The 27,246-nt window shown below is 42.1% G+C and overlaps 1 protein-coding gene across 1 annotated transcript; it reads left to right on the plus strand.

Annotated features, from left to right (window-relative positions):
* The first annotated feature begins 516 nt into the window (after positions 1-516).
* Positions 517-27,246, plus strand: DHRS3 (dehydrogenase/reductase 3). Its single transcript, XM_044282180.1, is given in 9 exon segments — positions 517-1,016; positions 22,221-22,313; positions 22,315-22,353; positions 22,355-22,366; positions 22,904-23,023; positions 23,901-24,139; positions 24,790-24,868; positions 24,870-24,916; positions 26,018-27,246. Coding segments are annotated over 9 exon segments (948 nt in total). The 5' UTR covers positions 517-782; the 3' UTR covers positions 26,103-27,246.

Raw genomic sequence — 27,246 nt, forward strand, 5'->3', positions numbered from 1 at the left:
TGTCTACACAGCGGTACCATACAGTGCCCAAACAACATTACTATATAATGTACTAAACTATAGCCCCTCATGGACGCACACTATCTATGTGGGGCTTATTGTAGTAGATTATATGGCCCTGCTATGTAGACACTGTAGGGACAGTACCCAGCTCTCCAGTCCTCTGCTGGTGACATGGGTCCAGGTCATGGTGACAGAAGGCCTGGGTCTCTAACCCAGTCCAAGGGTCCTCACCCAGCTTTCCCAGCCTCCTGAACAGCAGAGGGGTCTCTAGCTAGGCTTACAAGGGCAGCACAACCAGACAGGGCTGACAACCTGTGCTGGGGCTTCCATGGAGACCATATTGGTTGTCACCCAGCTTTCCCAGAGACTAGGCTCTCTGCCGTCAGCACTGCTACATGTGCACAGGTCTGACTCCCAGCTGCTAACTAAACGTGGCTTATAGCAAGTCCTTTCATGCAGACAGCCCTGAGGGAGGGTGGAGAGGGAGGCAGGGAGGAAGGAGTGTGTCTCCTGTGCGGGGGGAGGGGACCAGTGCAGGCAACAGCCGCTCTCACACACAGTAGTGAGACATCCCCGACACTTTATCCGTCAATCAGGCTTAATGGGGTATAAAAGCCCCGTGCAAGCAGGCAGGCAGCGAGCAGCCCAGAAAGTTACCCGCCTGCCCTGTGACCGGGGGGCATCGCACTGACTATGCGTCCGTGACGGTCAGCTGGCCGCAGCCTGGCACTCTCCTGGTGGGCACTGCTGCTGCTGCTGTCATCGACTCCCAGAAGTGGATGGTAAACTTTGCAAGGGACTGGCACGGAGGCATCAGCATGGATTGGAGGTGTCTGGGCAAGCTGCTACTTCTGCCAGTGCAGATAGTCCTGTGTGTGCTGAAGGCAGCCGTCTGCCTGGTAGTGCCCACCCGGCTGAGAGATCTGCGTGGGGACACCGTGCTCATCACTGGCGGGGGCAGGGGCATAGGGAGGCACTTAGCCAGGGAGTTTGCCAAGCAAAGAGCTAAGAAGGTAAGTGGTGCCCATATTACACATAGGCTAGCAGTCTGTATGATGTGTGCTGTGCCCGCTGCGGGGATGAATGCCCAAGCTGGCATGGTCTGGGCAATATATATATAATCACTGCTAGAAGCCCTGGTATGATGAACCACCGAATAGTAGAGAAGTGTTAGTAGCCTGCCCACAGACTGGCATTGTGCAAGGAGCACTGGCATGGCTTACCATTTTGTTGCATAGTCTGCGCAGCACCCGCTTAATGGAAAGCATACCCAGGCTGGCATATGTTTAATGTCAACATAAGAAGCATTGGCATGACCTTGTATGTCAGTGCCTACCAAGACTGTCACCAGTACTTGCAGTAATGCATACCCAGACTGGCACTGGCATTAGGTGCATCACCTTCAGTAACTGCCACCAATACTTACTCTGATGCTTACCCAGACTGACACTGGCATGATTTAGGGATGTTTGGTTTCAATACAAGAGACTGACATATGCATGGCATGGCATACCACCGATTTGCATGGCAGTCTCTGTTTCCTTCACTTACAGTGCAGAGCCAGGTTGGCACAGTTATAAAACTGATGTGATCTGCAACATATGTTGTAATGCACATCAATACTTGCATTAGCTAAGCAGGAATAGGGCACATTGGCACTAGCTGCTACCCAGGCTATTGTCTGCAGATAGCATGGCATTACCTCTAGACCATAACTGTTTACTCCAATGCAGTTTCTATGGCACTGTGTGGGTTAAACTGTCTATTAATAAGAAGAGGGTATAATGTATATATATATATTTTTTTTTTCTTAACCCCTGAAACAGATTCCCATTGGTCATCTATAGCCAACTTTACCCCTGGCATCTGTTGCCTCTTGGCTGCAACCAGCTGAGTTGACTTTGTTGTGTAGACTTTGTTCTCCCATTCTTGACCCCAGCCCAGGTCCTAGAGTGAGCAGACCTGTCTGGCAGCTTGTGGGTTATTCAGTTCTTATGTCTGCTTGGATAGTTGAAGACGAGCCAAGGCGGTCTGAGATCACTTACACCTTCTTTGCCTGTCTTAAGTGGCGTCAAGGTTTAGACAGGAGAGGTGACTGAAGACTGAGGTCATCTGGAAAAGCCCCAAACTGCATTGAGTCTTCAGGGCAGGTTACCACCCTGAGCACTACATTGAGTCACTTTCAGTCCTGCCCCTGTGAAATGTTTGGTTTGCATGTTGCTCGGTACAAGGTCCAGGTTGAGGACGCAACATGATCTCTAGACCCTTATGTTTGATTTCTATCTCTGTACTGAGAATTAACTACCCGCTTGTTGCAGTCAGGTGCTTCAACCTCATGATCCAGTCCAGAAATAGATCTGGGCGGGACATAAGATCTTGTCAGAGAGGAGGACCCAGTATTTAAAGAGAGAACAACCCCAGGCAGTCCTTCCATCATTCATTCATGATAGTCTTCCTATTTCAGAAGAATGTATACCTGACGCCATATGTGGTGGGCCTGCAAGCGTCGCCACAAAAATAGTTTGTCTTCCTTACGTCAATACTTGAGGAACTTTTTGTAGGATTTGGAAGATCGTAGGAGTATTTAGACAGTGATTATTGGTCTTAGGGTACTTTCACACTAGTGTTTTTATAGTTTCCCGCATAGAGTTCCGTCCTAGGGGCTCTATACCGGAAAATAACTGATCAGTTTTATCCCCATGAATGGCGAGCAATCCGTTCAGGATGTCTTTAGTTCAGTCTTTTTGACTGATCAGGATGGAGAAAATACTGCAGCATGCTGCGGTTTTATCTCCGGCCAAAAAAACGGAACACATGCCGGATCCGTATTTTTATTTTTTTTACATTGGACTGTATTAGTGCTGGATCAGGCATTCAAAGTACCGGAATGTAAAAGAATAAATGCCGGATCCGTTTTTCCGGATGAAACCGGAAAGACTGATCTGGTATTTTTAAGACCGATCAGGATCCTGATCAGTCTTAGGCCCCATTCACACGTCCGCAATTTCGTTTCGCATTTTGCGGAATGGAATTGCGGACCTATTCATTTCTTTGGGGCTGTACGGTGTGCGGCCTGGCTCCGGAAATGCGGACCCACACTTCCGGGTCCGCATTTCCGTTCCCAAAAAAGATAGAACATGTCTTATTCTTGTCCGCAATTGCGGACAAGAATAGGCATATTCTATTAGTGCCGTCGATGTGCGGTCCGAAAAATGCGGAACGTACATTGCCCGTGTCTGTGTTTTGTGGATCCGTAAAACACACTACAGACGTGTGAATGGACCCTTAAAATGCCATCAGTTGGCATACGTTTTGACGGATCCAGCAGGCAGTTCCGGTGACGGAACTGCCTGCCGGATTCCTCTGCCGCAAGTGTGACAGTAGCCTTACACAAGCACTGCTTATGGGAGAAAGTTTTCATTTCACCCGATCCTTGTCTCCCCCGACATCACCTGTTTTGGAAGAGGCAGGAGCTTCCCACACGCTTTGGCATGTCGGCCGAACTCCACGTGTTCGGCTGACTTATTTTAAAACGGCACCACACGTCCATAGGTTGTATATGGTATTACAACTCAGTCTAAAGGTGCCCATACACCTTCAATGGCAGTCATCCAAACACTCAGCTGATGGTTACCTTTCCAACACCCCACTACACCCTCTGTTTGACCAAGCCTGAGAGATGAAAGCCGCTGGCAGGCACCTTCAGCATCAGCTTATCTTCCAGAAGAACAAAAGGATTGGGTGTTAAAATTCAACATGCCCTTTTCTTCCCCAACATCATCAGTCAAGCTAGAATCTGGAGCTCTCCATAAACATTAGATTATCGGCAGGTTCGGCCAGCAATAGTTTATGGGGGTCTTAACTCCAGTGCAGCTGAGTTGCAGTATCAGGCACAACATATGGACAAGCATGGTGCAGGTGTCTGGAAGAAAGCAGCCAAGATAATTCTAATTCTGGACAACCCATTACAGTGTCAGGTCTACTTGACACAGATCCAGTTTTACTCTCAGATGTTCAAAGCTTGGCATAGTCAAGCACTGATACCTACTGACTTCAGTGGAGCCCTTGATGGAAATCCATGAGCCGGGGAGTGTGTGCCAGATGGTTTTCATCCTTCTCCTTTGCAGTGACTCAAGTGGTCAGTGCTCAGTGTTTATATCATGTCTGGTTTATGAGCTTCAGAAGCTACATGTGAATGGCCTCTAATGTAACTACAATATAAGCTCTCGTTGCTTTGGCAGTTGTCCTGCTCTTGGCACTTACTTACTAGTTGGGGGCCTTCTGTCTGTAGGTGATCTGATGTCAGGATTTTGGGTGGTAATTTTTGTAAATATCTGCTCAGTTTGAAGTACATATCATTTGTCTATATGTTATAGTGTTGCAGAAGCATCGATTTTCCGATGTATTAGAGCCTCCTGTTTTGGCATTGGGAATTCTCAACTCTCTTTCCAGAATTCTTCTGCTTGTAGATGGTGCAACTTATTCTGGGCATATGATTAGGGGGATTGCATAAATAACAATTCCCTAATTATGGCTTCATTGCAGTCCACAGAGACACTTGTGCCTGGTTACTATTACTATCACTGGGCTGCACAGTTCTTCCTTACAATTTGGGTCAAGATTTTAGGATCCAACCATGTAGACGGCTAGACTTGGTATAATTGCTGTGCTGTCATGATATCTAAACTGTGGTTCTCGATTCATAGGACAGCAACATTTTGGATATCAAAGATGTTTAGCTGCTTCAAGTCAGTGTGACTGACCGTCTCTTCTTGAAATAGCCTGCATGTCTGGATTGGTGGTCTGTGTTGCCAGCAGAGGGCAGAACAGAAATAGTTGCTTTCAGCAAAAATATACAGTGGGAACATGGACCATCAATACAGGGATATAAATGACCCTTCCTTTAATGTAACAAACCTACCCAAGGACATTTTAATTTATCTAGTCACTGATAATATACTGCAGTATGATGACAGGGGCAACTTTAAAGATAGTCATACAGAGTAGATGACTGTTGGCCACTTTCAGCAGGACCAGCTGGCCGTCTGATGTGTATCAGGGGTGTCCTAAACCGCCCCCCTCCTTCAGCAACAAATTCTGGATTTCCTTGTTCTCAAGGGACATAAGCTACCACCAGAAGAGTCTGGTAGTGGCATATTCCTCTCTTCCCATTAAGAACACATGCACACTCAGCCCAGCGACATGTGTATGGGGGAGTCAGGGTAAAGATTCAACAGAAACTGGTGAGGGACATGGTGTGGATGAAGTTGCACAGGCACAATAAGGTATTTGCTGGCAAAACCAGAAAATTGTTAATGGGATGTGCAGACCCTCAAATATCTATTGTAGGTAGCAGTAGACAATATGCAAGCATCAGCTTTCAATGGGGAAAATCTTCTTTATTGGTAGCATCTTGATACATTTGGCCTTTTATCTGCTCTTTTCAGTTTCGAAGGACACTCTTTCATGCTATTGGCAACTTGATGTACTTTTTTATATTATATATATATTTTGTTCTGGAGCCTCAAAAATATTAGGCTTGCAATGAAATTCAGCAGCAAGGAACCATTCATTCAACTGGTACCCTCAACTCAAGAGATTAAACTTCTCATGAGTCTCCTTTGTGGTCTGAAGGAATGCTGCCCAAAAAATATATTTTCCAAGTCTCTTGGATGATATATCACCAAAAATGATAGCCAAGAAAGACGCCAACCAATGTCGTAAATAAATAAAATGGACTTAGTTATAAATCTAGTGTCGTACCCCTTACAGATTTACAGGAAAATCCCTTGAAGAGTGACTGGAACATGTTTTATGGACAAGCATGCCTCTCATTTCATATGTAGGAAACTTCACTCCCAGGAACTTCACACTGGCATAAAGGGGCATTGTTTGAGGCAACCGCATGTGGAGGCAATTATTTGAAACTTGCTCTTGTGATCTTGCGAATCCATTGAGATTTTCTTCCCTTGCTAATGAATTGTAGCACAAGGCTTAAAGAGTTCTTTAGCTGCAGCATGTCGCTTTCCTTGTCTCCTGTGACGAGTGTCATTTTTAACTGCACTTCTATGAAGGTCTGGGAACGGAAGGTGTGAAACGTAACCTGCCATCCTCGTAAATGTACTTTTCTCAGTGAGTTGTGAACAGTCTGTCTTCACAGCTACCAAAGTTATTTTAAGCTGGTGAACACATGGAACCTACACCCGCACTGAAGGATTTTGCACAAACTAAAGAATAAAGTGATCTTTATACTGGGATTTTTTAGAAAATGTGGTAATAGGAGATGGAAATATAAAGGCAAGATCCTCATGGACACCATGATACTTGATATAATATTTATATTTAGCAACCAAGTTGACTGGTTTAGAATTGTTGTTGACTGGCAGCATTAGGGTTCAGGGCTTGAACTCAACAAGGGCAACGTCAACATGGAGGCTGTGTGTTCTTCCAGTGTTTGGTAAGTTCTTCAGGTTCTCACTCTCCAAAATCCATGCCAGTAGCTCAACTGGTCCAAGAGTGTGTGAGGTAGTGTTTAAAAAAGAGTTTTTCTCCTTTTTTCATACTGATGGCCTATCCTCAAGATAGGGTGTTAATATGAGATCGGCAGGGGCCTAAGCACAGCTCAGTACCATTAAAATGGGGCTGACCTGTGTTACCAAGCACAATCGCTATCCAATGGACCGCGCTGTGCTTGGTATGCTACAAGGAGGCCGCGGTGCTCACCAGATCTCCAGTAAGCACCGAAGCAACTAATTGGCAGGGGTGCTAGGAGTCGAAACCCTTCCGATCTCATATTGGTGACCTATCCTGAGATAGATGTATGGAACCTTATATGCATACATACAGTGGCGTACATCACCCATTGGCTCACATGTTAACCCAAAAAATGTTTACTACGTCCTGGACATCTGGCTGTGGGCTGAGTTCCCCACTCTCCCTTCTGTGTCACCAAACTTGTAACTGAAGGGAGACTACAAAGGTATGTAGCTTCCAATCCTTTTATAGAGTTATGTAGTGATCTAGTTTAACTCCAGTACAAGAACATGGAAATATCCTTTAAAACTGTAAAGCTAGCCATACTCGTTAGATGCTATCATCCAAATGAGCCCTTTTGTTGACGGATTTCTGTGCATGCCCAGCCCTAAAGGAAATGCTTCACCAAAAATGTTTTCTGCCAGTTAGGGCCCATTCAGATGGCCGTAGTGCTTTGCGGATCCGCATAACATGGTTGCGGCCATGTCCGGTCTGCAAATTGCGGGACGCACATGGCCGGTATCCATAATAGAAAATGCCTATTCTTGTCCGCGATTGCGGACAAGAATAGGACATGTTCTATCTTTTATGCGGAGCCAGCGGTACGGAATAATGGATGTGGACAGCACACGGTGTTGGTTTAGTAGGAGTTTTTTTTCTCCCAGGCTGTGAGCTCTGCACTGCGATTGGCCAGCGCTACAGCCTAGGGAGAAGGAGACACCCAGGAGAACGAGGGCAGACACCGCCTACTATACCAAGTGGCCGAACATACCGGAGGGCATAGCAGGAGAACGAGCGCCGCCCAGGGATAATAGTAAGTGCAGTGAGATCCCTGAGCGCCGCTGTACAGATCATGACACTTAGTTCACAATGTTTTGCCAGATAAAGGTCTTCTTTAAAGATCAAGTAAAAGTTACTGCCGTTTAAGGACCCGCAGGCATAGCACCTGACCGCCCGCTCCCGCCCGCATAGCAACAAATCAGGCCCGATTATTTGATAACGGGATTCGTCGACAACGAATCCCGTTATGGAATATTATCGATAACTTTGATTAATCGTTGCAGCCCTAATGCTTTGTGCAGAGGTCATTGTACAAGGGAAGAAAAGATAAACTGTGACAATCCCCTATTGTGAATGCGGATCGCGTCTTTTCTTTCATTCTAATATTGTCTGTAATTATATCACCTCTATGTATAGATTAGCAGATAGCTGCTGTAAAGAGATCTGTACAGACCAAGAAGTAGCGCCTAATACTAGGCATAGTGGCCAGTGCAAAAACTGCAGGATTGTATGGTTTTTGTTTAAATATAGATATTGACATGGAAATTTAAAAAAACATCATCAAAAATTCTTAAAAAATATGTTAAACATAAAAATGTGATTTAAACAATAGGTTATTTTCTGGTGACACATTCCCTTTAATCTGCTAATGAAATGCACAAAAGTTTAAAAACGAAACAGGAACTTTGTTGAGCTCAGTACACGGCCAGCTGATGTCAGACTATCTGTAGCTCACAGCCTTGTCAATGAAAATACATTTTCCTGTTATCTTGAATGTACTTCTAAATGAAGAGTATTTGGTTTCAGAAAACCTAAAAATGTCCTTGCATAGACAGGTTCTTGATGTACAGGTGAAACTCGAAAAAATTTGAATATCGTGCAAACGTCCATTTATTTCAGTAAGGCCTCATGCACACGACCGTTTTTTTTTAAGGTCCGCAAAAACGGGGTCCGTAGGTCCGTGATCCGTGACCGTTTTTTCGTCCGTGGGTCTTCCTTGTTTTTTGGAGGATCCACGGACATGAAAAATGAAAAAAAAATCTAAGTCAAGTTTGCCATTGAAATAATAGGAAAAAACGGACACGGATCACGGACACGGATGACAATCTTGTGTGCATCCGTGATTTTCACGGACCCATTGACTTGAATGAGTCCGTGAACCGTTGGCCGTGAAAAAAATAGGACAGGTCGTATTTTTTTCACGGCCAGGAAAAACGGATCACGGATGCGGCTGCCAAACGGTGCAGTTTCCGATTTTTCCACGGACCCATTGAAAGTCAATGGGTCCGCAAAAAAAAACTGAAAACGGCACAACGGCCACGGATGCACACAACGGTCGTGTGCATGAGGCCTAATGCAAACTAAAAAGAATTGCATCAATGCAGCTTAAAATTAGAATTTTGTGAAAAGGTTCAATATCCCCGCCTCAAAGTGTCACACTCTAGACAGCTAATTAATCCTTACCCCCTGAGCAAAGGCTACCTCAAAATTGTGACTTTGGGGTTTTTATAAGCTGTAAGTCATATTCCTCCAAATTACAACAAGTAAAGGCTTGAAATATCTCGCTTTGCATGTAATGAGACTCATATGTTAGTTTCCCCTTTTAAGTTGCATTACTGAAATAAATGAACTTTGCACGAGATTCAAATTTTTCAAGTGTCACCTGTACATTACTTTGAAGACTAATGTCACTGAGTGTAGATAAACCACAGTCTGTGACCAAGGACAGCCAGCAGAATTTGAATGGAATTCTGGATATAGATGGAAATATGCTGAAACCAGAAAACTTATGGCCCCAATACACTTTAGTTTATTCTCGGCCTAAGGCTACTTTCACACTGGCGTTTTGGTTTTCCGTTTGTGAGACTCGTTCAGGGCTCTCACAAGCGACTAAAACAGATCAGTTTTGCCCTAATGCATTCTGAATGGATAATGATCCTATCAGAATGCATCAGTTTGCCTCCGTTCTGTCTCCATTCCGCTCTGGAGGCGGACGCTGCTTGCAGCGTTTTGGTGTCCGTCTGAAGAAACTGAGCCAAACGGATCCGTTCTGACACACAATGTAAGTCAATGGGGACGGATTTCTTTTCTATGACACAATCTGGCACAATAGAAAATGGATCCGTCCTCCATTAACGTTCAATGGTGTTCAAGGATCCGTCTTGGCTATGTTAAAGATGATACAAACTGATCCGTTCTCTGAACAGATCCGTATGTCCAGATCCATGACGGATCCGGCCACCAAACGCGAGTGTGAAAGTAGCCTAACTGGCAAAGAATGTCGGGTTTGGACAACAGTCTAATGTGTGTGGGGAGCTCCCGAGAGTAGGTTGTAACATTGGCTTCTGATCACATCTACTGATAGCTGATGCCATTGAAAAAATATATAAAAAACTGCAATATGTCAGCCTTAAACTTCTCATCCTTTTTGGATCCAATTCAAGTTGTGGCAGGAAAAAAACCTTTAGGTCAGCAAAAGTACAGGAACTTTGACCTGAAAGAGTTGAAATCCAAACCATGGTTCTCCACTTCCAGTAATATCTTCAGCTGTTTCAGAAAGGCATATCATTAGTAAATGGTCTTTGACAATTGCAGGCTCCGATTTACAATTCCTTCCCTTCATTTCCTACATGCTCTGTTTTATCCTGTAGTCGTCAATAATTGTTACTGACAAAACGTTTCATGAAGGTTCCCCTGGAGGCCTTGAATTTGATGACCGTTTTCTTAACTTCCTTTCTTGTCCTTGTGCTCCTATTAACAACCAGTCAGAGAATTGCAGATAATTGTCCTCAATTTAAGATAACAAGGATACGAATGCACCCCCTCTATCCGTCCCCTTCTAGAGGAAAGGGGTATTGAGTTGTGTCAAGGATTTAAGTCCTCCAGTTTTGACAATGATCCAGGACTACGCAGTTCATTCCACGGGGAAAGAAGCTTTGAGCCTTCCAGTAATTTATGGATCCTATTGATTTTTTTCACAGTACATTGAGTTTGAATTATCAAGTGCTGAAGCCAGGCTATTTGTCTATAAAAATACCATTACGGATATTAGTCCTGAAATGGCTTTCTAAATGCCAGTGGGTGCGTTCTGCACAGGAGTGAACTCTGCAGGGCAGCACTCATTCACAACAACAAGGATTTGTGACCTTGGTTTTCATTTAGCATTAAATCAAACTATAATATATATATGTATATATATATATATATATATATATATATGTGTAATCTAGTTATAGCCTGTGATATATTTGTTAACCTTCTACATAGATGTGATTGATGGTCTTATAAAAGGGATTATTCTGTGGAAGACTAATTATCTAGATGCACTTTTCTGAGTTGTCCTGTACTGTTCATTCAGCCAGATATTGTTCCCTTTATAGGTTTAGAAAAACATGGCCACTGTCTTTTAAAAACCACGCCACACCTGTCTATTGGTTGCATTTGGTATTGCAGCTCAGCTGCATTGACGTTAAAGGAGTGTAGCGGGAGTAAAATATTGGTGATCTCTCCTCAGAATAGGTCATCAGTATCTGATCAATGGGGGGGGGGGGGGGCACACACCTTTCATGGACAGTTGTGGAACTATTTCTGGAATAAAGTGGGTATATTTTTTTCTAAACCTGTACAACCCCTTTAAACTGGCCATACGTATAAGGTAAGAAGACAGCTAAATCGTTTTCAGAAGTAGGCTGATGAGTGGTCGTATGTATGGCTGCTTTAAAGAGATTGTCCACTCTCTTACTATTGATGGCCTATCCTCATGATAGGCCATCAATATCTGATTGGCGGGGTCCAAAACCCCTTTCACACCATTGATTAGATGTTTGCGGAGCAAGAACTAGACTTCTCCGTTAATTGTGCAGTCGACAGATCTTGTAACTGCAGCACTGGTCCCATTCACTTCAATGGGAACAGTGTGCACTAACCTGCTCTGCCCACTGCACAACAGACAGAGGTGTGGACTTCCAGCACAGGCTTGACTGAAGCCAAGGGGTGCAGGATGTCAGACCTACTGCCGATGAGATCATGACCTATCCTGAGGATAGGCCATCAATAGTAAAGGCAAGGGCAGCCCCATTAACCACTGGCATAAATTTCTTCATATTCAGCTTCTCTATTCCTGTTCTCTTTGTCTTTGTCTTTGTACATGTTCTATAGGGTTCTTCTAGTTTATTCATGAACCAAGAGGATCAGGATGAAGAATCCGGAAGATAATATTTACATTTTATTGTTTAAAGTGTGGGGAAGTGCATGGGATTTTTGTACAGACCTATAAAATGCAGAATGTTAACCATAAAATCTTCACTTCATAAGTAATTCTGCCTCTGAGGCCACAATTTATGGGGACTTTTCTGGAGTAGCAATTTAACACCCTTTCTTTTTCTTTTTTATTGTTTTGAAAAATAGACTTTCATTCCTTTGAAGCCCCTTTTATTCTATTTTTAGTCTACATCTTTAAGTTGCTAATTTCTTCTTCGCCTTCAAGAGCTTTGCTTCCTGCATAGGAAAGTCCATGGGTGACTTGCTTTCAGTACAGCAAAGAAAGGGAAGCATAGGTAATGAAGAATCAGTAGTGATGGCCTCTCAGCAGTGTGGAGATTTTGTAAACGGTCATTATTGGGCATGAACTCTCCAAGATAGTTTTTAGAAAACTTCAGCTGACATTCAGTGTAAATTAAATAGGAACCCACGGAGTTACATTCTTAATTGTAGATGTGTGTTTCTCCCGTAAAAATCTTTTATATTTTAGAAGATTTGCTCATTGAACTTAAAACAAGTACATTATATCATGATGTCATTACCAATAAAACCTATTACCATAATTTCCATAGACTTCTACTGGTGTGACTATTGTTGTAATGGTATCATAAAAATGGCTCCTTTAGCGAGTGCTATGTCACCAACGAATTAAATCATACAAGGAGTGACTTAATGGAAATTTGGAATGTGTTGTTCTCTTGGTTTCTTAAGCCCCGCACAAGCAGTAGTCTAGTTCTTCTTTTCAATATGTGCACTATTGACTAGTTTTACTTGTAGTCTTTTGACTGTGTCTTTACCTCACCTCTAAAAAATTATCACCTGATTTCAAAGGACTTCAAAAGCTTAGAGGGTTTTGTTAGGCCAGTGTGACCCAAAGATTACAGTCTTATCTTATTTAAAGAGTTGACTGACTGTTTTATAAAGAGGCCTTGAACTCTAACAGCCTTTGATGTTGTCCTGACTGTCTTTATACAGAAAGCAGCTCCCTGTCTCCAAGAGGTAGATGTAATGTGTTAAAACCTCTTGAAGCATTGAGCCATTGACCATTTGGGAAGGCCAGTGTGTAAACTGAACTACTGGCCAGACGGTTGTTAGGCAGCCATGAATGCATTTTAAACTGTCTTCTGAAATTCCAGTGAATTAAGCTGGCATCCTTGCAAGTTCCATGGAAGACCTTGCAAGTACCATGGAATTCTAGACTCTCCTTTGCGGCCTCCTGCTTCAGTGGAACCTAGATGGGATAGGATTGGTTTTCCCTCACATTCTTTTCCTCAGGATAAGTTCATAGAAGAGTTACATGATTGGATGCATCTAAACTTCAGAATGACCTTGTGCCCAGTTAAGATGATGCATATCTTTCCTATACAAACATATGGTACATTGCTGCACATGCTTAACAGATTTTGGATTCTATGGAGGACATTTATTAAGACCGGAGAATTATACGCCGGTGTTAATCCCTCTGTGGAGCCGGTGGATGCGCCAAAGTTATGTAGAGGCGCAGGCCTCTACATAACTTTGGCTCTTGCTGCCGCTGGCCATGCGACATGCTTTAACTTATGCCAGCTCCCTTGCTGGCGTAGTTTTAGGCCATTTTCCATGTCATAAACTGGCATGGAAAATGAATGAGATGGACTGGCCGGCCTGTTCTCTTCCCTGCCACCTTTTCCTGCCACCATGCAAAAGTAGCTTGAGCGGGGTAAAGTCACAGATCTTGTCGCAAAATCTGCGAACTAATTATGCCAAAACTGGCGTAAATGAGATAATAAATGACCACCTATGTGTGTTCAAGTTTAGGTCAAGCGCGTCCTGTATTTTTGTTTATCGACATAGAACTTGCTTTGATAACTTACTGAGGAACTAGTTAAAAAAAAAAAAATCATAACTGAGGGGGCTGTCCACATCCTTACCATATTTGTACTTTGGCAATGAATTCAATTATAAGAATTCTTGAGCTGGGACCCTTACTGATGCCAGGAACAAAGAGTCTTATTATTGCATTAACTGTTAAACCTTGCCAACTGGCTGTTCATAGCTACAGAAAACTGTAGTAGCCCATTGTCTAGGTCTCTAGGACACCATTTTGGGGTTAGTTAGCTCAACTCTACCAATGTAACATGACTGACATACACTCAGATATGGAAAACCCCATTACTAGGATCACAGATATCAGTCATTCAGTCTTAAAATAATACACAGTATATGGGATTGGTTTTGGAGCTGTTGGTATGAAAAGATGTTGAAAGCTTATAGCTGTAGGCCATAATTTATACAGGGCTCATTCCATCATTTGTATAATCGAATTGTGTAGAGTGATTCCAGGAATGATTGTAACAGTTCTCTAGAGTCTAAAAAAAATCTTTCGAATTAAAGGCAATTTTAATTTCCCAAAGGGAAGATGAAAGGAACAAATCATGGCTGGGTCTAATTATTCAGTATCCTGCACTTATTAATCACAGGTTACATTTATACTCTTCTGATAAAGGGATTCAGGTGACCTCTTTATGAAGACTTTTTCTATATTTTAACATGTAATATGTGGTTTTAAGAAGTAGCCACCTAAAGTTGGATTGATGTGTTTATAATTTTCCAGAATAAACACATTTTGCTGCTGTTGTGGTCTTTCGCCTTCTCAATGATGGGTTAATGTCTGGGGTTGGCAAAGCTAATATGTGGTGTCTTCCCACAGTGATCTATTTTAGCTAGTTACCAATGCAGTGCCAGGGGTGATTACACAACATATAATTTGTACCAAGCAGTACCAGATTATATCACATGGTCCAGTAGATTTTATTTTAGCTCTCAAAATGGCTAACGCCCATGTGTCTACTTTTTTGGATTGCTAACACCTAACACCCGTCAACTACTTTTCAGGAACTGAAAGTGTCATTTCCCACCAGTTTTTATGACTTCCAAAAACCTATCCTGTGTCAAATACTTGGTGCGCAAGACACATAAAATGAGGGGAGAATATAAAAGTGCAGGGGCATCAAAGGCTTGCACTGTCTCCATTGTCTCTCTTTTTGTGAAGCTCTTGTGGTTTGGTCAGTGACACTTTAGCCCCTGTGTGAGTCTGCGTAGAGCAGGAGAGAGAGAGTTGGCACCTTCTCATTTACAGCCCAGGGTTCATCGGCAGGTCAGCCAACTCTTAATGACATCACTACACTTGTTTACCACTCTCGGAGGAAGTGCAGCAATGATGGTCTCCAGTACTTAGCAATGACTATGTCTGCACCAGCTTTGCCAGACAGTGCATGGACAAGGTAACGGCACCAGATCTCCTACAACAAATGGCTGGCACCGGTCCAACCCATCCAGCCTCATGATTAGCAAGTTGACTGATGCCTTCTATTCCTCATTTTCTTCAATGACGTATTCTTCTATAACTACTGAAGCTTCTAAGGATTTACAGTGACAGGGTGCTTAGCCATGATGGTCTCATGTGTCATAAAATTACGCTTCTTTAAACATTGCCCCTACAATTATGTATTTAGTTTTACCAGGTTTCAATGTAAGAAAAAGCAATAGACCGGACTATAAAATAATACGCTGGACACACTTATAGCAATAGGCATATCCTACATAGCTGCACTTGCAAATAACTCATGTCCTCTGATTAGGTTAAATCTTTCAAGATTGTGATAAGTTAAAATTTTACTTTTCATGACTGTTGACAGCCCCTTACTTTTACTAGAATAGCCCAGGTTCCAACATGGTTGATGGACCTGATATGGCATCTTTTTATTTTTTTTAAGCTACTTCTGCAGGCACCATCTGAACTTATCGTGCCTTTTCCATGAGTAAAAAATATTCTCTAGATGTAAACATTTTGTTACATTTCTATAACCAAGCGTTATGACTCAGTTTTCAATGGTTTTCTGATGCATGGCCAGCACCATCACACAACTGGTGGATGTAGCATTACCTCCCCATTTGATTCAGTATTACACGTTTTTGAGACCCTGGATACTGTAGGTAGGCTGCACTTTCTGTGACCCTAACCTGTGTTAATAGGATTGCAAAAGTTGACTCCTACTTGACCTTTTTTTTTTGCAAACAACCGACCCACACCCTCAATTGTTTTAATAATTCTACAAAAGAATGGGAATGTGAGGCTTAATCTACACTTGTGCATATTCAGGACTGGTCAATGGCAGGCCTTGTCACCTCCACAATACTGTATTTGGATAACAATGGTCGAGAGAAGTAAGTGCTTTTACAGTGTAGTTGAAACTAATTGCAAAGTGTTAGCAGATTAGTGGTTATTAGCATTAAACCCTTACATTTGCTTTATTGTTGACTGGACCTTACTGATTGTATCATCTGAATGATGCTTATCTATCAGGGTTCTCTAAATGAATCTCGGTAAGAATGTTCTGAAGAAAGCCACCTAGAACATTTTATTGCTCATTTGGAGCTATATCTTTTTATGGTATCAAAAGTCTTTGTACTAAAGGTCTTTATTTTTTAATTTGAGAACATATGAAAATGGCACAACACAAATAGGAGCTCATAGCATCATTGGCTTAGTGACCCCCACAATCACAGGTCCAGAGGCATGTGTTGAAGCCCATCACATTTTTTGACACTGCACCGCTTTTGCCTGATGGCTGGGTCCAGTATAGCAGAGTCATGGTTCATGGCTGAGAACAGTGAAACCACTGAGCAGCGCCATGTCACTCTTCATTTTCATCATCAGTTGAGGTCTTTCCCTCACCTACCCCACATTATAATGGCCTAGACTAGGGAAAGGTATTCAGTGTTAAATGTGCAAAAGGCCTCTAAAAGTTTCATTCACCCTGGCATCGAGGCTTTCATTTGCAATAGGAGCCTGGCATAAATTACTGGATTTGTCATGTGATGCCAACTGGAACCACATTGACTTATTAATGGGTCTTTTTGGTTCTGATGATGTTTCTTGACCTTAAGGACCTCATGCACACAAACGTTTTGGTCCGCATCCGAGCCGCAAATTTTGTGGCTCGGGTGCGGACCCATTCACTTCAATAGGGCCGCAAGAGATGCGACAGCACTCCGTGTGCTCTCCGCATCCGTTCCTCCGTTCCGCTGGCCCCGCAAAAAAAATATAACCTGTCCTATTCTTGTCCGTTTTGCGGACAATAATAGGCATTTCTACAATGGGCCGCCCGTTCCGTTCCGCAAATTGCGGGAGGCACCTGGGCAGCTTCCGCTTTTTGCAGATTCGCAATTTGCGGACCGCAAAAAACGGAATGGTCGTGTGCATGTAGCCTAAGGCCACATGTCCGCATCCGTTGCTCCGTTCCGTGGCCCCGCAAAAAAATGTAGCATGTCCTATTCTTGTCCGTTTTGTGGACAAGAATAGGCATTTCTACAATGGGCCGCCCATTCCGTTCCGCAAGTTGCGGAAAGAACACTGGCGGCTTCGGTTTTTTGCTGATCCGCGGTTTGCATGAGGCAATGAGGCCTAAAAGTAATGGAAACCTCAACAAAACCCTGTGGGAAGCAGTAGTGTGAACTAATTCTTTGTCTATTGACTAAGGAGTAATTGACTGTGTTGGGCTTTTCCTATCCATGCCTCTTGTCTCCAAGATGCAGTAGCGTATCAACCCTCTCACGTTCATAGATTTAGCTTGGATGTTAGGACAAGTCATGGTAGAGATATTATATTAAATATTTTATAACGTAGAATATTCAATACATTGTTTTCTTATTCTTCCATCTAGAAGAGGAATGAAGCTCCTATCACATGGCCACTTTGCTATGAAACAGATCATGTGCTCATATTTGAACAATGTTTAGTACATTTGAGGCAGCGCTGCTCTTTCTAGCTTGATTATGCCAGTATTCTTTTTTTTTTTTTTACTTTAGTCTGGATGGACAGGATAAGATAACATAGTTTCCTATTTTAACTGGCTTCCTGTAGTTGACATTCAGACGGAAGCTGGTGTTAAATTGTAGTCCAGACAATACATGGCTGTCCAGCTAGGAGGAGACCAAATTCATTTCTAAAGCTGAGACACCTGCAGTTATTTAAAATTTTCCTTCTCTTGTGCCAACATTGTATGTAAAAACTAACTTAAAAGACATAAAAATGTAATAGATTTACACTGAAGGGGAAAACTTCTATGTTTACAGCAAATGCTTGCCAAGATGGCCTAATAGGGATAGTTTAAAAAAGTACAGTTTTTAATACACTGCATCCACAGGCATATCTTGAAACGTTTATCATGTGCCTTTTGTAAAATCTTATGATGCAGAGGGGCCTTTAAGTTCCATGGTACCACTGCTACCCCTGCTCCTGCTATATCTACGCTTTTAAAACACTTTTTAAACTGCAGGTGGCCATACACGCTAGAATACTGTCAGCTGAACCATTCGGTTATCTATTGGTTGTTCCAACTTTCCCCTGATGGCAGATGTGAAAAGTTGGATCTTGCATGTTTGATTTCAATATGCCTGGTCTGTTTGTACCCCGGTGGATAAGCCACTGTCAGAGTCATTGGCAGGCTGGGCATCCTTGGACCCACCAGCGGAAATTATTGTTGAGGCCTAATCCCCCTATATCGTCATCAAAGGTTAATAGGTTTTTGAATCAAAGAAATAGACCCTAGTGGCAAGTGACTGGATCCAAAGGAAGCCAAATGTTTATTTCTCTCCTGGACCTTTGGGGCCCACTAGATATCCTCTGCTACTCTTGTGGACAAGTCCATGGTCCCTGGTCAGAGGTGCTTGATATTAGCTTTTTGCACACATGCTTTATCCTCATGACAGATAATGAGATGTAATCAACATCCATGCACAATCCTTATTTATTTTATTTTTTTCATACCGGGTGATTCAATGCATTTGTGCACATTGTGGAGTAGGCCTTGCCCGGTGAACTGACTGACAGTAACTAGAGAAGCTCCATTTGATTACATAAATTCTTCAAAAATAAGATATATAGAAATGGACGTAACTACAGCCAATAATGTGGGTTTTCTGATATATTGTGCTATTTCATACCTTTAATTGCTACTGATGCTTTTTTATTTTTATTTTCCTATACTAGGTGTTTTGGCCCTATAAATTATAGGTATGCCCTTGTATACAGATGAAAGCAGCTTTTTACCATTCGCCATTATATAGCATTTTACCAAATCCACAACCCTATCAAACCAGTTTGTGCTAATTAAAAGAGGTGGTGGAGGAGGGGAACTCTGGGAATAGTTTCAGGTGGCCTCTAGGATCATTGCCATCTACTCCGGTTTGATTATCAGGTGGCTTACATTGTCCACTTTGGAATAATACTTGCACATTCCACCTGCATTGAGGGCGGTTAGCCCCCCTGGGGTCAGTAAGAGGTGACATCAGGGCAGAATGCTTTTCAGGGCAGTCCTGACTCTACAGGGATTTGCCGCCTCACCGGGCCGCTGGCCTAGTCAATTTTCTGGTCAGTAATTATTTGAAAGAAGAGTGTGTCTTGTTCAGTAGGGAGGTAATCAAAGAGAAATTCATCTGGATCTCGTCCAGGAGAAAAGAAGATATCTGTCCATGAACTTTACAAAGTGTACAAAACTTTTTTCTTATTTTTAATTTTAACATATTTTTCCTTTTACCTGAAACAACTGCAGTGAAATCACATTTCCTGTCAACTGTAATGAAACCTTTATTACCGAACGTGCCTGTCCTGTAGGTGACCGGTGTATTGTTCATTTTTACGAGGTCATTCACTGTGTGGTGTAAACGAAAAAGTCTCTTTGTTCCTTTTTAATCCTGGAGCAATACAGACAGTGAACTTTTGCCCTATATGTTAGAAAACATCTGGTAGTTATAATGAAGACATGGTGACCTTCATGTACTGCATGAATGAGGCGGATATGATCAGATTCGGGGGCAGGGAGGTGGCACTGTGATTGCACTGATGATGTTTAAGCACATAGACTTATTTCTAGGTAATTTATCCTCATATCGGGCATGTGTCATGCGAGACATGAAGGACTTCTTTGGTATTAAAGTAGTTGGCCACTTTCTGGTTACTGTTGACCAATGTATTTCACGAATTTAAGATGATTATGTGGCACTTATTAATATAGCCTTTGTTGAAATTCTGTGCCACTTTCTATATTTCCTAAGCAGTGCCCTAATTGTTTCCCAAGTATTGTGTGCTGTTCCACACAAAATTCCATAAAATGGCTGCTGATGGAGGTCATGTGACCAGGCAAATCCCCTTCATGTGATGTCTTCTACATTCAAGTACACTGCATCTGCCATCTGCATTTCACTGTTGGGAGTTTAGTTCAGGTACAGGTGTGTTTGAATGGAGAAGGCTGAGGATGTATCTGGTCACATGACTCTCCGTCAGCCGTCATATTATGGACAGAACCTCTATGGGGACAGCAGAGAACATTTACCCAACATGGGGATATGACTTATAAAGTTATTAGCAACCCTCTGGTTCAAGAAAAAATTATATTAACTGGGGAAGAAGCAAAATACTTACAGTTCTTTTCTGGAACTGGAGGATCACTTTGAGGCCAGGCGCCTTGTTTAACATGGGACATGAGTCTGGTATTGCACAGCTCAAGTTATAGGGACATATCTGTAATACCATATCCAACCTGTGGACAGGTTTGGTGCTGTTTTTGGAAGTAAACAGTCGTGTCCTGAAAAACTCAAACATTTTACAGACAACAGTGCTTTTATTTTACTTGTTGAAGCAGAACATTTCATTTTATTTCAGTTCTTAAAGTATAATACAGTTCCTCATGTCTGCCACTTTCTTCCTAATGATAACTGCAATAAAAGAAATTAACTGTATTTGCCATGAGGAAAGCATTAGCTGAATTATCAGTATATCTATGATCTATGTATAACTTTAAAATCTTTGATTGTGACCTAGCCTTGGGCCAGTTTTGCTATTATCCAGATGCCTACAAATGCAGTAGGTAAGAATGCTATGAAGCTCCTCTGATGGTCTGGATCGCAAATAGCTCCTTTACTGGGTTGATCAGGTTTATAGCATGCTTGAGGCCATGGAATCGTAAACCTACTATATAGATTTGTCTGAAGAGATATCTGCTTTGTGCATTGTTTTACTACAATAGCACAGAAAGTGCTGCTGTAGAACCAAAATTTGCATGCAATAGTATGTCTACGTAGTCTATCCTTACGTTCTTTTTATGGCCACAATAAGGTGGTAATAGACCTACTTGCCTGAAGATAATCAGGAATTTAAATAGTAGTAAACAGGCTTTGATCCTGATCCTGGCCAGAGCACAGTGCCACATGATCAAAATCCAATATGGTCACCTACAGGGAACAAATTGGCCACTGTCACTTCTTGAATCATGTTGACATGTTGGAACAAGCCACACAACAGTACTATTACATCAGAGGTGCCCATCCTTTGGCTCTCTAGCTGTTTCAAAAACTACATCTCCCAGCATGCCTTGACAACTACAAGATGTCAGGATGTGCTGGGAGTTGTAGTTTTTCAACAGGTTTACAGAACACTGCTATAAGAGTAGCATCCTCTAGAGCAGTGGCTCCAACCTGTGGCAAAACTACAACTCCCAGTATGTCAAGTGCAGAAGAGTTGGGAACCCTCCATATGGTCGGCCAGTCCCACCAAAATCGAATATGTATGGCTAGCTTCTTTGAAAGGATCACAGCTCTTAAATGGGTTTTCCAAGATTTCATTACTGGTGACCTATCCTCAGGATAGATCATCAGTATCTGATTGGTGGTAGTCCGACACAGCTGTTTGAGAAGGCACTGTGAGAGCCATGGCTTTCTCTCAGCTTTTCCTAGGCCAGTGACCACATGTTCATCGGTCACATGGCCTAGGCCAGGGGTAGGCAACCTCCGGCTCCCAGCTGTTGTGAAACTACAATTCCCAGCATGCTCCATTCATTTCTATGAGAGTTCTTAGAAGAGCAGAGCAAGTATGCATACTGGGAGTTGTAGTTTTACAACAGCTGGGAGCCGGAGGTTGCCTACCCCTGGCCTAGGCTAAGTGAATGGGGCTGAGCAGGATTAAGCACAGCCTCTATACCAGTGTTTTCCAACCAGTGTGCCTCCAGCTGTTGCAAAACTACATCTCCCAGCATGCCTTGACGGCCTTTGGCTGTGCGGGCATGCTGGGAGTTGTAGTTTTGCAACAGCTGGAGGCACACTGGTTGGGAAACGCTGTGCTTGGTAAGCTGCGAGAAGGCCGTGGCAGTCACCGGAGCAGCAGTGCCTTCTCAAACAGCTGATTCAGTGGGAGTCCCGGGTGTTGAACCCCCACCAATCAGGTACTGATGACCTATCCTGACAATAGGTCATCAGTAAAAAAAAAATCTCTGAAAATCCTTTTAATCTAAAAGTCCTTCATTAGAGCAGAAATCCTCAAAACATCATTGTAACAGTGCATCCACAATGTATATCTAATTTATTATTATATATATATTTTTTTTAAGATCATTTTATGGGGGAGAACAGAAAAATGCCTCAAAGAAACAGCTGAAGAAATAAAGCAAATGGGGGCTGAATGCCATTATTTTGTTTGTGACTGTTGGCAATAGAGAAGAAGTTTACCAGCAAGCAAAAGCAGGTCAGGGAAAAGGTAAGACCCAACGGTGTACGTACATAGAGGCAGCCCATATGGTGACTGGGGGGTCCTATTTCGGGCTTTTCCAATTTAATGGGAAGGAGAAACTTGACAGGGATGTTGTCTCTACAAGGCAAAAGGTACTAGGGTACGTTGTATCGTACCTTTTGTGTGAACCCACCCACTTCACTTCCGAGACCTGCAGAGCAAGTACCATTAAGCTATGTAATTGGAACTTTTTATTGTGACTTTGAAGTAGGCTCATGAAGATGAGATGGGGCATACAAGGGCTACCTTTCTCAGGTGGATGTACCATTCTGGTAGTGTTAAACCGCTCCTGAAGGGTACCTTTTTTAATTGCTATGGGGCTAGCTTCCTCTATATGCTCTGCACCCAAGACCACTGTGGATACCAGGGAATTTCTTATTGGGACCTAACACTTTAACTTATATATGATCCTTCCCAGTGCAGATGCATTAGATTATACTTTCATTTAGCTTGAGCCATATAATAATTTATTCTGTATTTCATGCACTTATTATTATTTTTTAGGTGGGTGATGTCACCATTTTAGTAAATAATGCTGCAGTGGTTCATGGGAAGAGCCTAATGGACAGCGATGACGATGCTCTTCTGAAGTCCCAGCACATAAACACATTAGGACAGTTTTGGGTGAGTTGTTTTTCTACAGCCTCCATTATTAAAACACTCTGGGTGGGGGGATTGTTAAGACCTGATCTTAACCTGTTCCCTGGAGTAACAGTCAACAAATATATTAAGGAGAACACACCTCTTAATAAGTTTGGCACTTCTGTGGGGAGTATGTGCACCAAAGAACCAAATTTGTGCCTGCTGTCAACAAGTGTAGATTTGCGCATATTTTTTTTAACTTGTAAATTATGGTAAATCTGTATGGCTATGGGAGGCCACAAGCCAGGGAGGCTTGTGGCCTCCCATAGCCCCACAGATGTACCATTACAATTTAGAGGGACTAAACCCCACTCAATCTATTTACATTTTTTGGTCACTTAAAAAGTTTCATTTTGAAATCTACTTCAGTATTAGAAATGTACTCTGCCCTGAACTGAATTAGCAAAGCATGCAAGAGTATCTTTATTATTACTGTTGTACATTCTGGAATGTCTGGAGACTGCACACCAAAGGGCAATCATGTCTGAAGATGAAGAAGTGTAGTGAAGAGTCTGTGTATACTTGAAGATAAGTTGGGATTACAACCTTTGAGCATAGATATAATGTGTCCAAGAGACCCAAACCCCCAATAATTCAACTTAGTTTAGCATAGGGTTCCATGTTGATATAAGTTCAGTAGAGTCGTGAGGGGTCTCGATGTCCCACTCATGTATAATGTGCCTATTATACTACGTATGGTTAAATGTTGGGGGAAAATGGTTCAATTATTTTTCTATAGTAATAATTTGGCATGGGTTTGTTCAGTGGACCTATCTGAAATGTAGCCTGCACTATCAGTGTCTTTTTGGTACCTGCTGTGTATAATATAATCTTTCACTGATATTTTGTCTTCTTGCAGACGACTAAAGCTTTCCTGCCACGCATGTTGGAATTACAGAATGGACACATTGTTTGCATAAACTCTGTGCTGGCCTTATCAGCAATCCCTGGTGCCATTGACTACTGCACTTCTAAAGCCTCCTCTTTTGCTTTTATGGAAAGCCTGACCTTGGGGCTGTTGGATTGCCCGGGTGTCAACGCAACAACAGTATTACCCTTTCATACGAACACTGAAATGTTTCAAGGAATGCGAGTCAGGTTTGTGCAGATTCCATATTTTGGAGGCTTGTTGGGTTTCATTCAGTGGAGACCATGTTTATGATGAAGCAGATGGCACGTTTCCACTGCAGAAAAGTGAGGTGAGATTAGTAGGTCCTCATTGAGGGTTGGAGTCTCTTTGAGAACCAACTGGTTAATTTCAAGCAATTTAGTTAGTGCAGCAGAGTAAGCCTACTGACTTTCCTTATGACAATCTAGTGCAGAAAATGAAATGGCTAATCACAAATTGAGCCTTGCTACGTGTACAGTAGACATCAATGCACTTGCTTAGGGAACCTAGGACAAAGATATATTGACTTTTTAAACCATATCCTGTTCTCATCGAGTGATCTAATGACATTTGAGGTCCCCACCTAAGAAATTTTGGGTCCGATCCAGAATAATCATCGTGAGTCAATGCACTGTACTTAATTTACAGCCGCTGATACGTGAGCTCTATTCATTACTGTGATTTGGAGAGTGAGGCAGACATCCAATAAATGTCAAAATGCAAAGTGTTACAGTCACACCCAATAAAATGCCCATGTCCCCTGGATCCTCTTGGCCATGGAGCAGTGCCATGACTCATTATCTTGTTTCTAGTTATGCTAGACATAACTGCATAAATATATTGTTTTCTTATTTTCTAGGTTTCCAAATCTATTCCCTCCTCTGAAGCCAGAAACTGTAGCTAGGAGGACAGTGGAAGCTGTTCAGAAGAATCACGCTCTTGTTACTGCTCCCTTGGACAATGCACCTTCTTGTCATCCTTAAAAGGTAAGGAGACCACTAGTTGTGGTAGGAAGCTCATGATGGGCTCCTCAAGGTCTACAAATTCCTTTATGTGTAAAGTGGTTTCTGCTAGAGCTGTAACCTGTAACCACTGGGGCCCCACTGTTGAACCGAATGGGGGCTCACTATACCAAGACAAAATCCAACAGAAAGAATTCAAGGCATGAAGAGCTTATGATAATTTTTCTTGGTGATTTGGTCTTAAAATTTCTACTGCCCTTCTATGAGCCGCAGTTGTAACTGGTGAATGGAGGTAGAGTTCCTTTTAGCTGCTAAGGCCTACAATTCCTGGCAGTTATGTCCATAATTACCGCACATTAGAAGCTGATTCTCATTATTAAAGCTGTTCATGGCTCGTTAGAACCTCAGTGGGTGGAAATGGTAAAGCCACAGATTTAAAGCCTACCAGGCCATAGTCTGCATCGATCTGGCAGGTGCTCCCATCATTCACATCAGTCTAGCACTGTACAGATGTAGCAGACTTTATTTAGTCATATAGCACTTGGTTTAATTTAGTTCTTGCATTGCAGCTCAAGCTGACTATACGACATGTTAGCATATCCTGCAGATTGTGATGAGACCTTCTGATAATTTAATGCATATAAAAAAAATAATTTAGGGTGTCCTTTAGCTAATTTGTATCAGAGAGTCATGACTCTCCCCAAAGGCATGTTAGATTTCCAGGGGGAGATGAGCCACCACCAGAGGGGTCTGACAGCAGATTTTTAGCCCTCTCCCCCATAAAAAACATGCACGCTTGAACATCTTAAGATGAGCTATAGCAAATTTGTCTCAATTACATTTGTATGATTAGCATATTTGATAGGCCCTTCATTCCCTCTGCTCCTCCTCAGATTACCATGCCTCTTTCTGACATTTTATTTCCTTCACAGGTGTTTTGTCTTCTTAAGTTCTGTTGAAGGCCTCTTTCAGCATCCTGTGTTCTCATCTTATTTTTGTCAGCAGTAAGACCAGTAGCATTTCCTTCCCCTTTTGTAGACACAAAACCACAGGTCGTTTCAGTTTCAGTGTCCTTTCTTCCCCACATCAGCCATGATATAGTTTGTTTATTTTGTGTTTCTGCAGCATTCTTCCCCAGTCGGCACTTGAAGAAATCCATAGGTTTTCTGGATCTTATACTTGTATGAACACGTTTAAAGGGAGAACATAGATTCAGCTGAAGAATAAAGAAATAGTTAATAAAGCAGAAATGGAGACCCCTCCCTAAAAACCATCCAGACCATGGTTGTGAAGCATCGAGTCTTCGGATCTACAAATGCTTTTGAAGCAACGTTGATCTTCGAGATCACAGACATTGCAGTACGGCCTCTGTTCAGGCCCTGATATTGCTGAACTGTAACGTACCTGGAGGTTAAAGGCCGATTTTACGTTTTGAACTTTTTTAATAGAATTTTATTGTTTAAATCGACCAATAGTGTAAAGCTTCACACATCTCTTTTAAAGTTCTGTGTTTTAATTGGGTTATTCTACTGGTCACGTGTGGAATCTCATCTCCACTTTTCAGTCCTCCAAAAATACAATAGTTGATTAGCTTTGCTGTTCCAACATTTTATTCTTAAGTGTGTGTGTGTCTCTTTGGGTATATTCACATGCGTTAGATTTGTTGCATATATTTCTGCAGTGGAAAATGTGTTCCATACATCTAAATGGGGTTGTTTGGATGGCAATTACATGGATTTCCAGAAGCCCCTTTCAGGTGCCATGTGTGAATTCACCCTCATTGTGAGGTTTCTTTTTTTCTGGTATTCCCCTTTCTATATGTCTTTACCTCATCCACTTTGTCACGTGTTTTGTTAAAATATTTTTAGGTGTTTCTGTGTATGTTTGTTTTTGGTTTTTTTCCTTTCTGGTCTACAATTTTACTTTTTATGTTTTTATTTTTTATGATCTGTATATTTTTAGAACGTTTCTGGGTATTTTTGTCTTAAATGTTTTTTCTGTGCTTTTTGTGAGTTTTCTTCATTCCCTCTACAAAGCAATCACTGTTCTACTTCAACTTACAGTCAAGTAGTTTTATTATTATTTTTTTATAACTAACCTTCTTGGGGGGCAGTTGTTTTTTAAGGGCTTGAAGAAGAAAATCAGGTTTTGTACAGTTTTAAGTCCTATTTAAAAATAGCGAGAAGGAACCATTTGTTCGCACTTTGACATTCATGTAGATATAGATCACAAATGTCAAAAATGACAATAAATCTTGCATTGTATACAGCGTTTTCACCAGAGCAACACAAGTGCCACAGTCTGTTTTAGTTACTTGTTTGTTGAATTACTGAAATTAAAATATTTGAAAATAA

The sequence above is a fragment of the Bufo gargarizans genome, chromosome 2, assembly GCF_014858855.1.
Source record: "Bufo gargarizans isolate SCDJY-AF-19 chromosome 2, ASM1485885v1, whole genome shotgun sequence".
Lineage (NCBI taxonomy): Eukaryota > Metazoa > Chordata > Amphibia > Anura > Bufonidae > Bufo > Bufo gargarizans.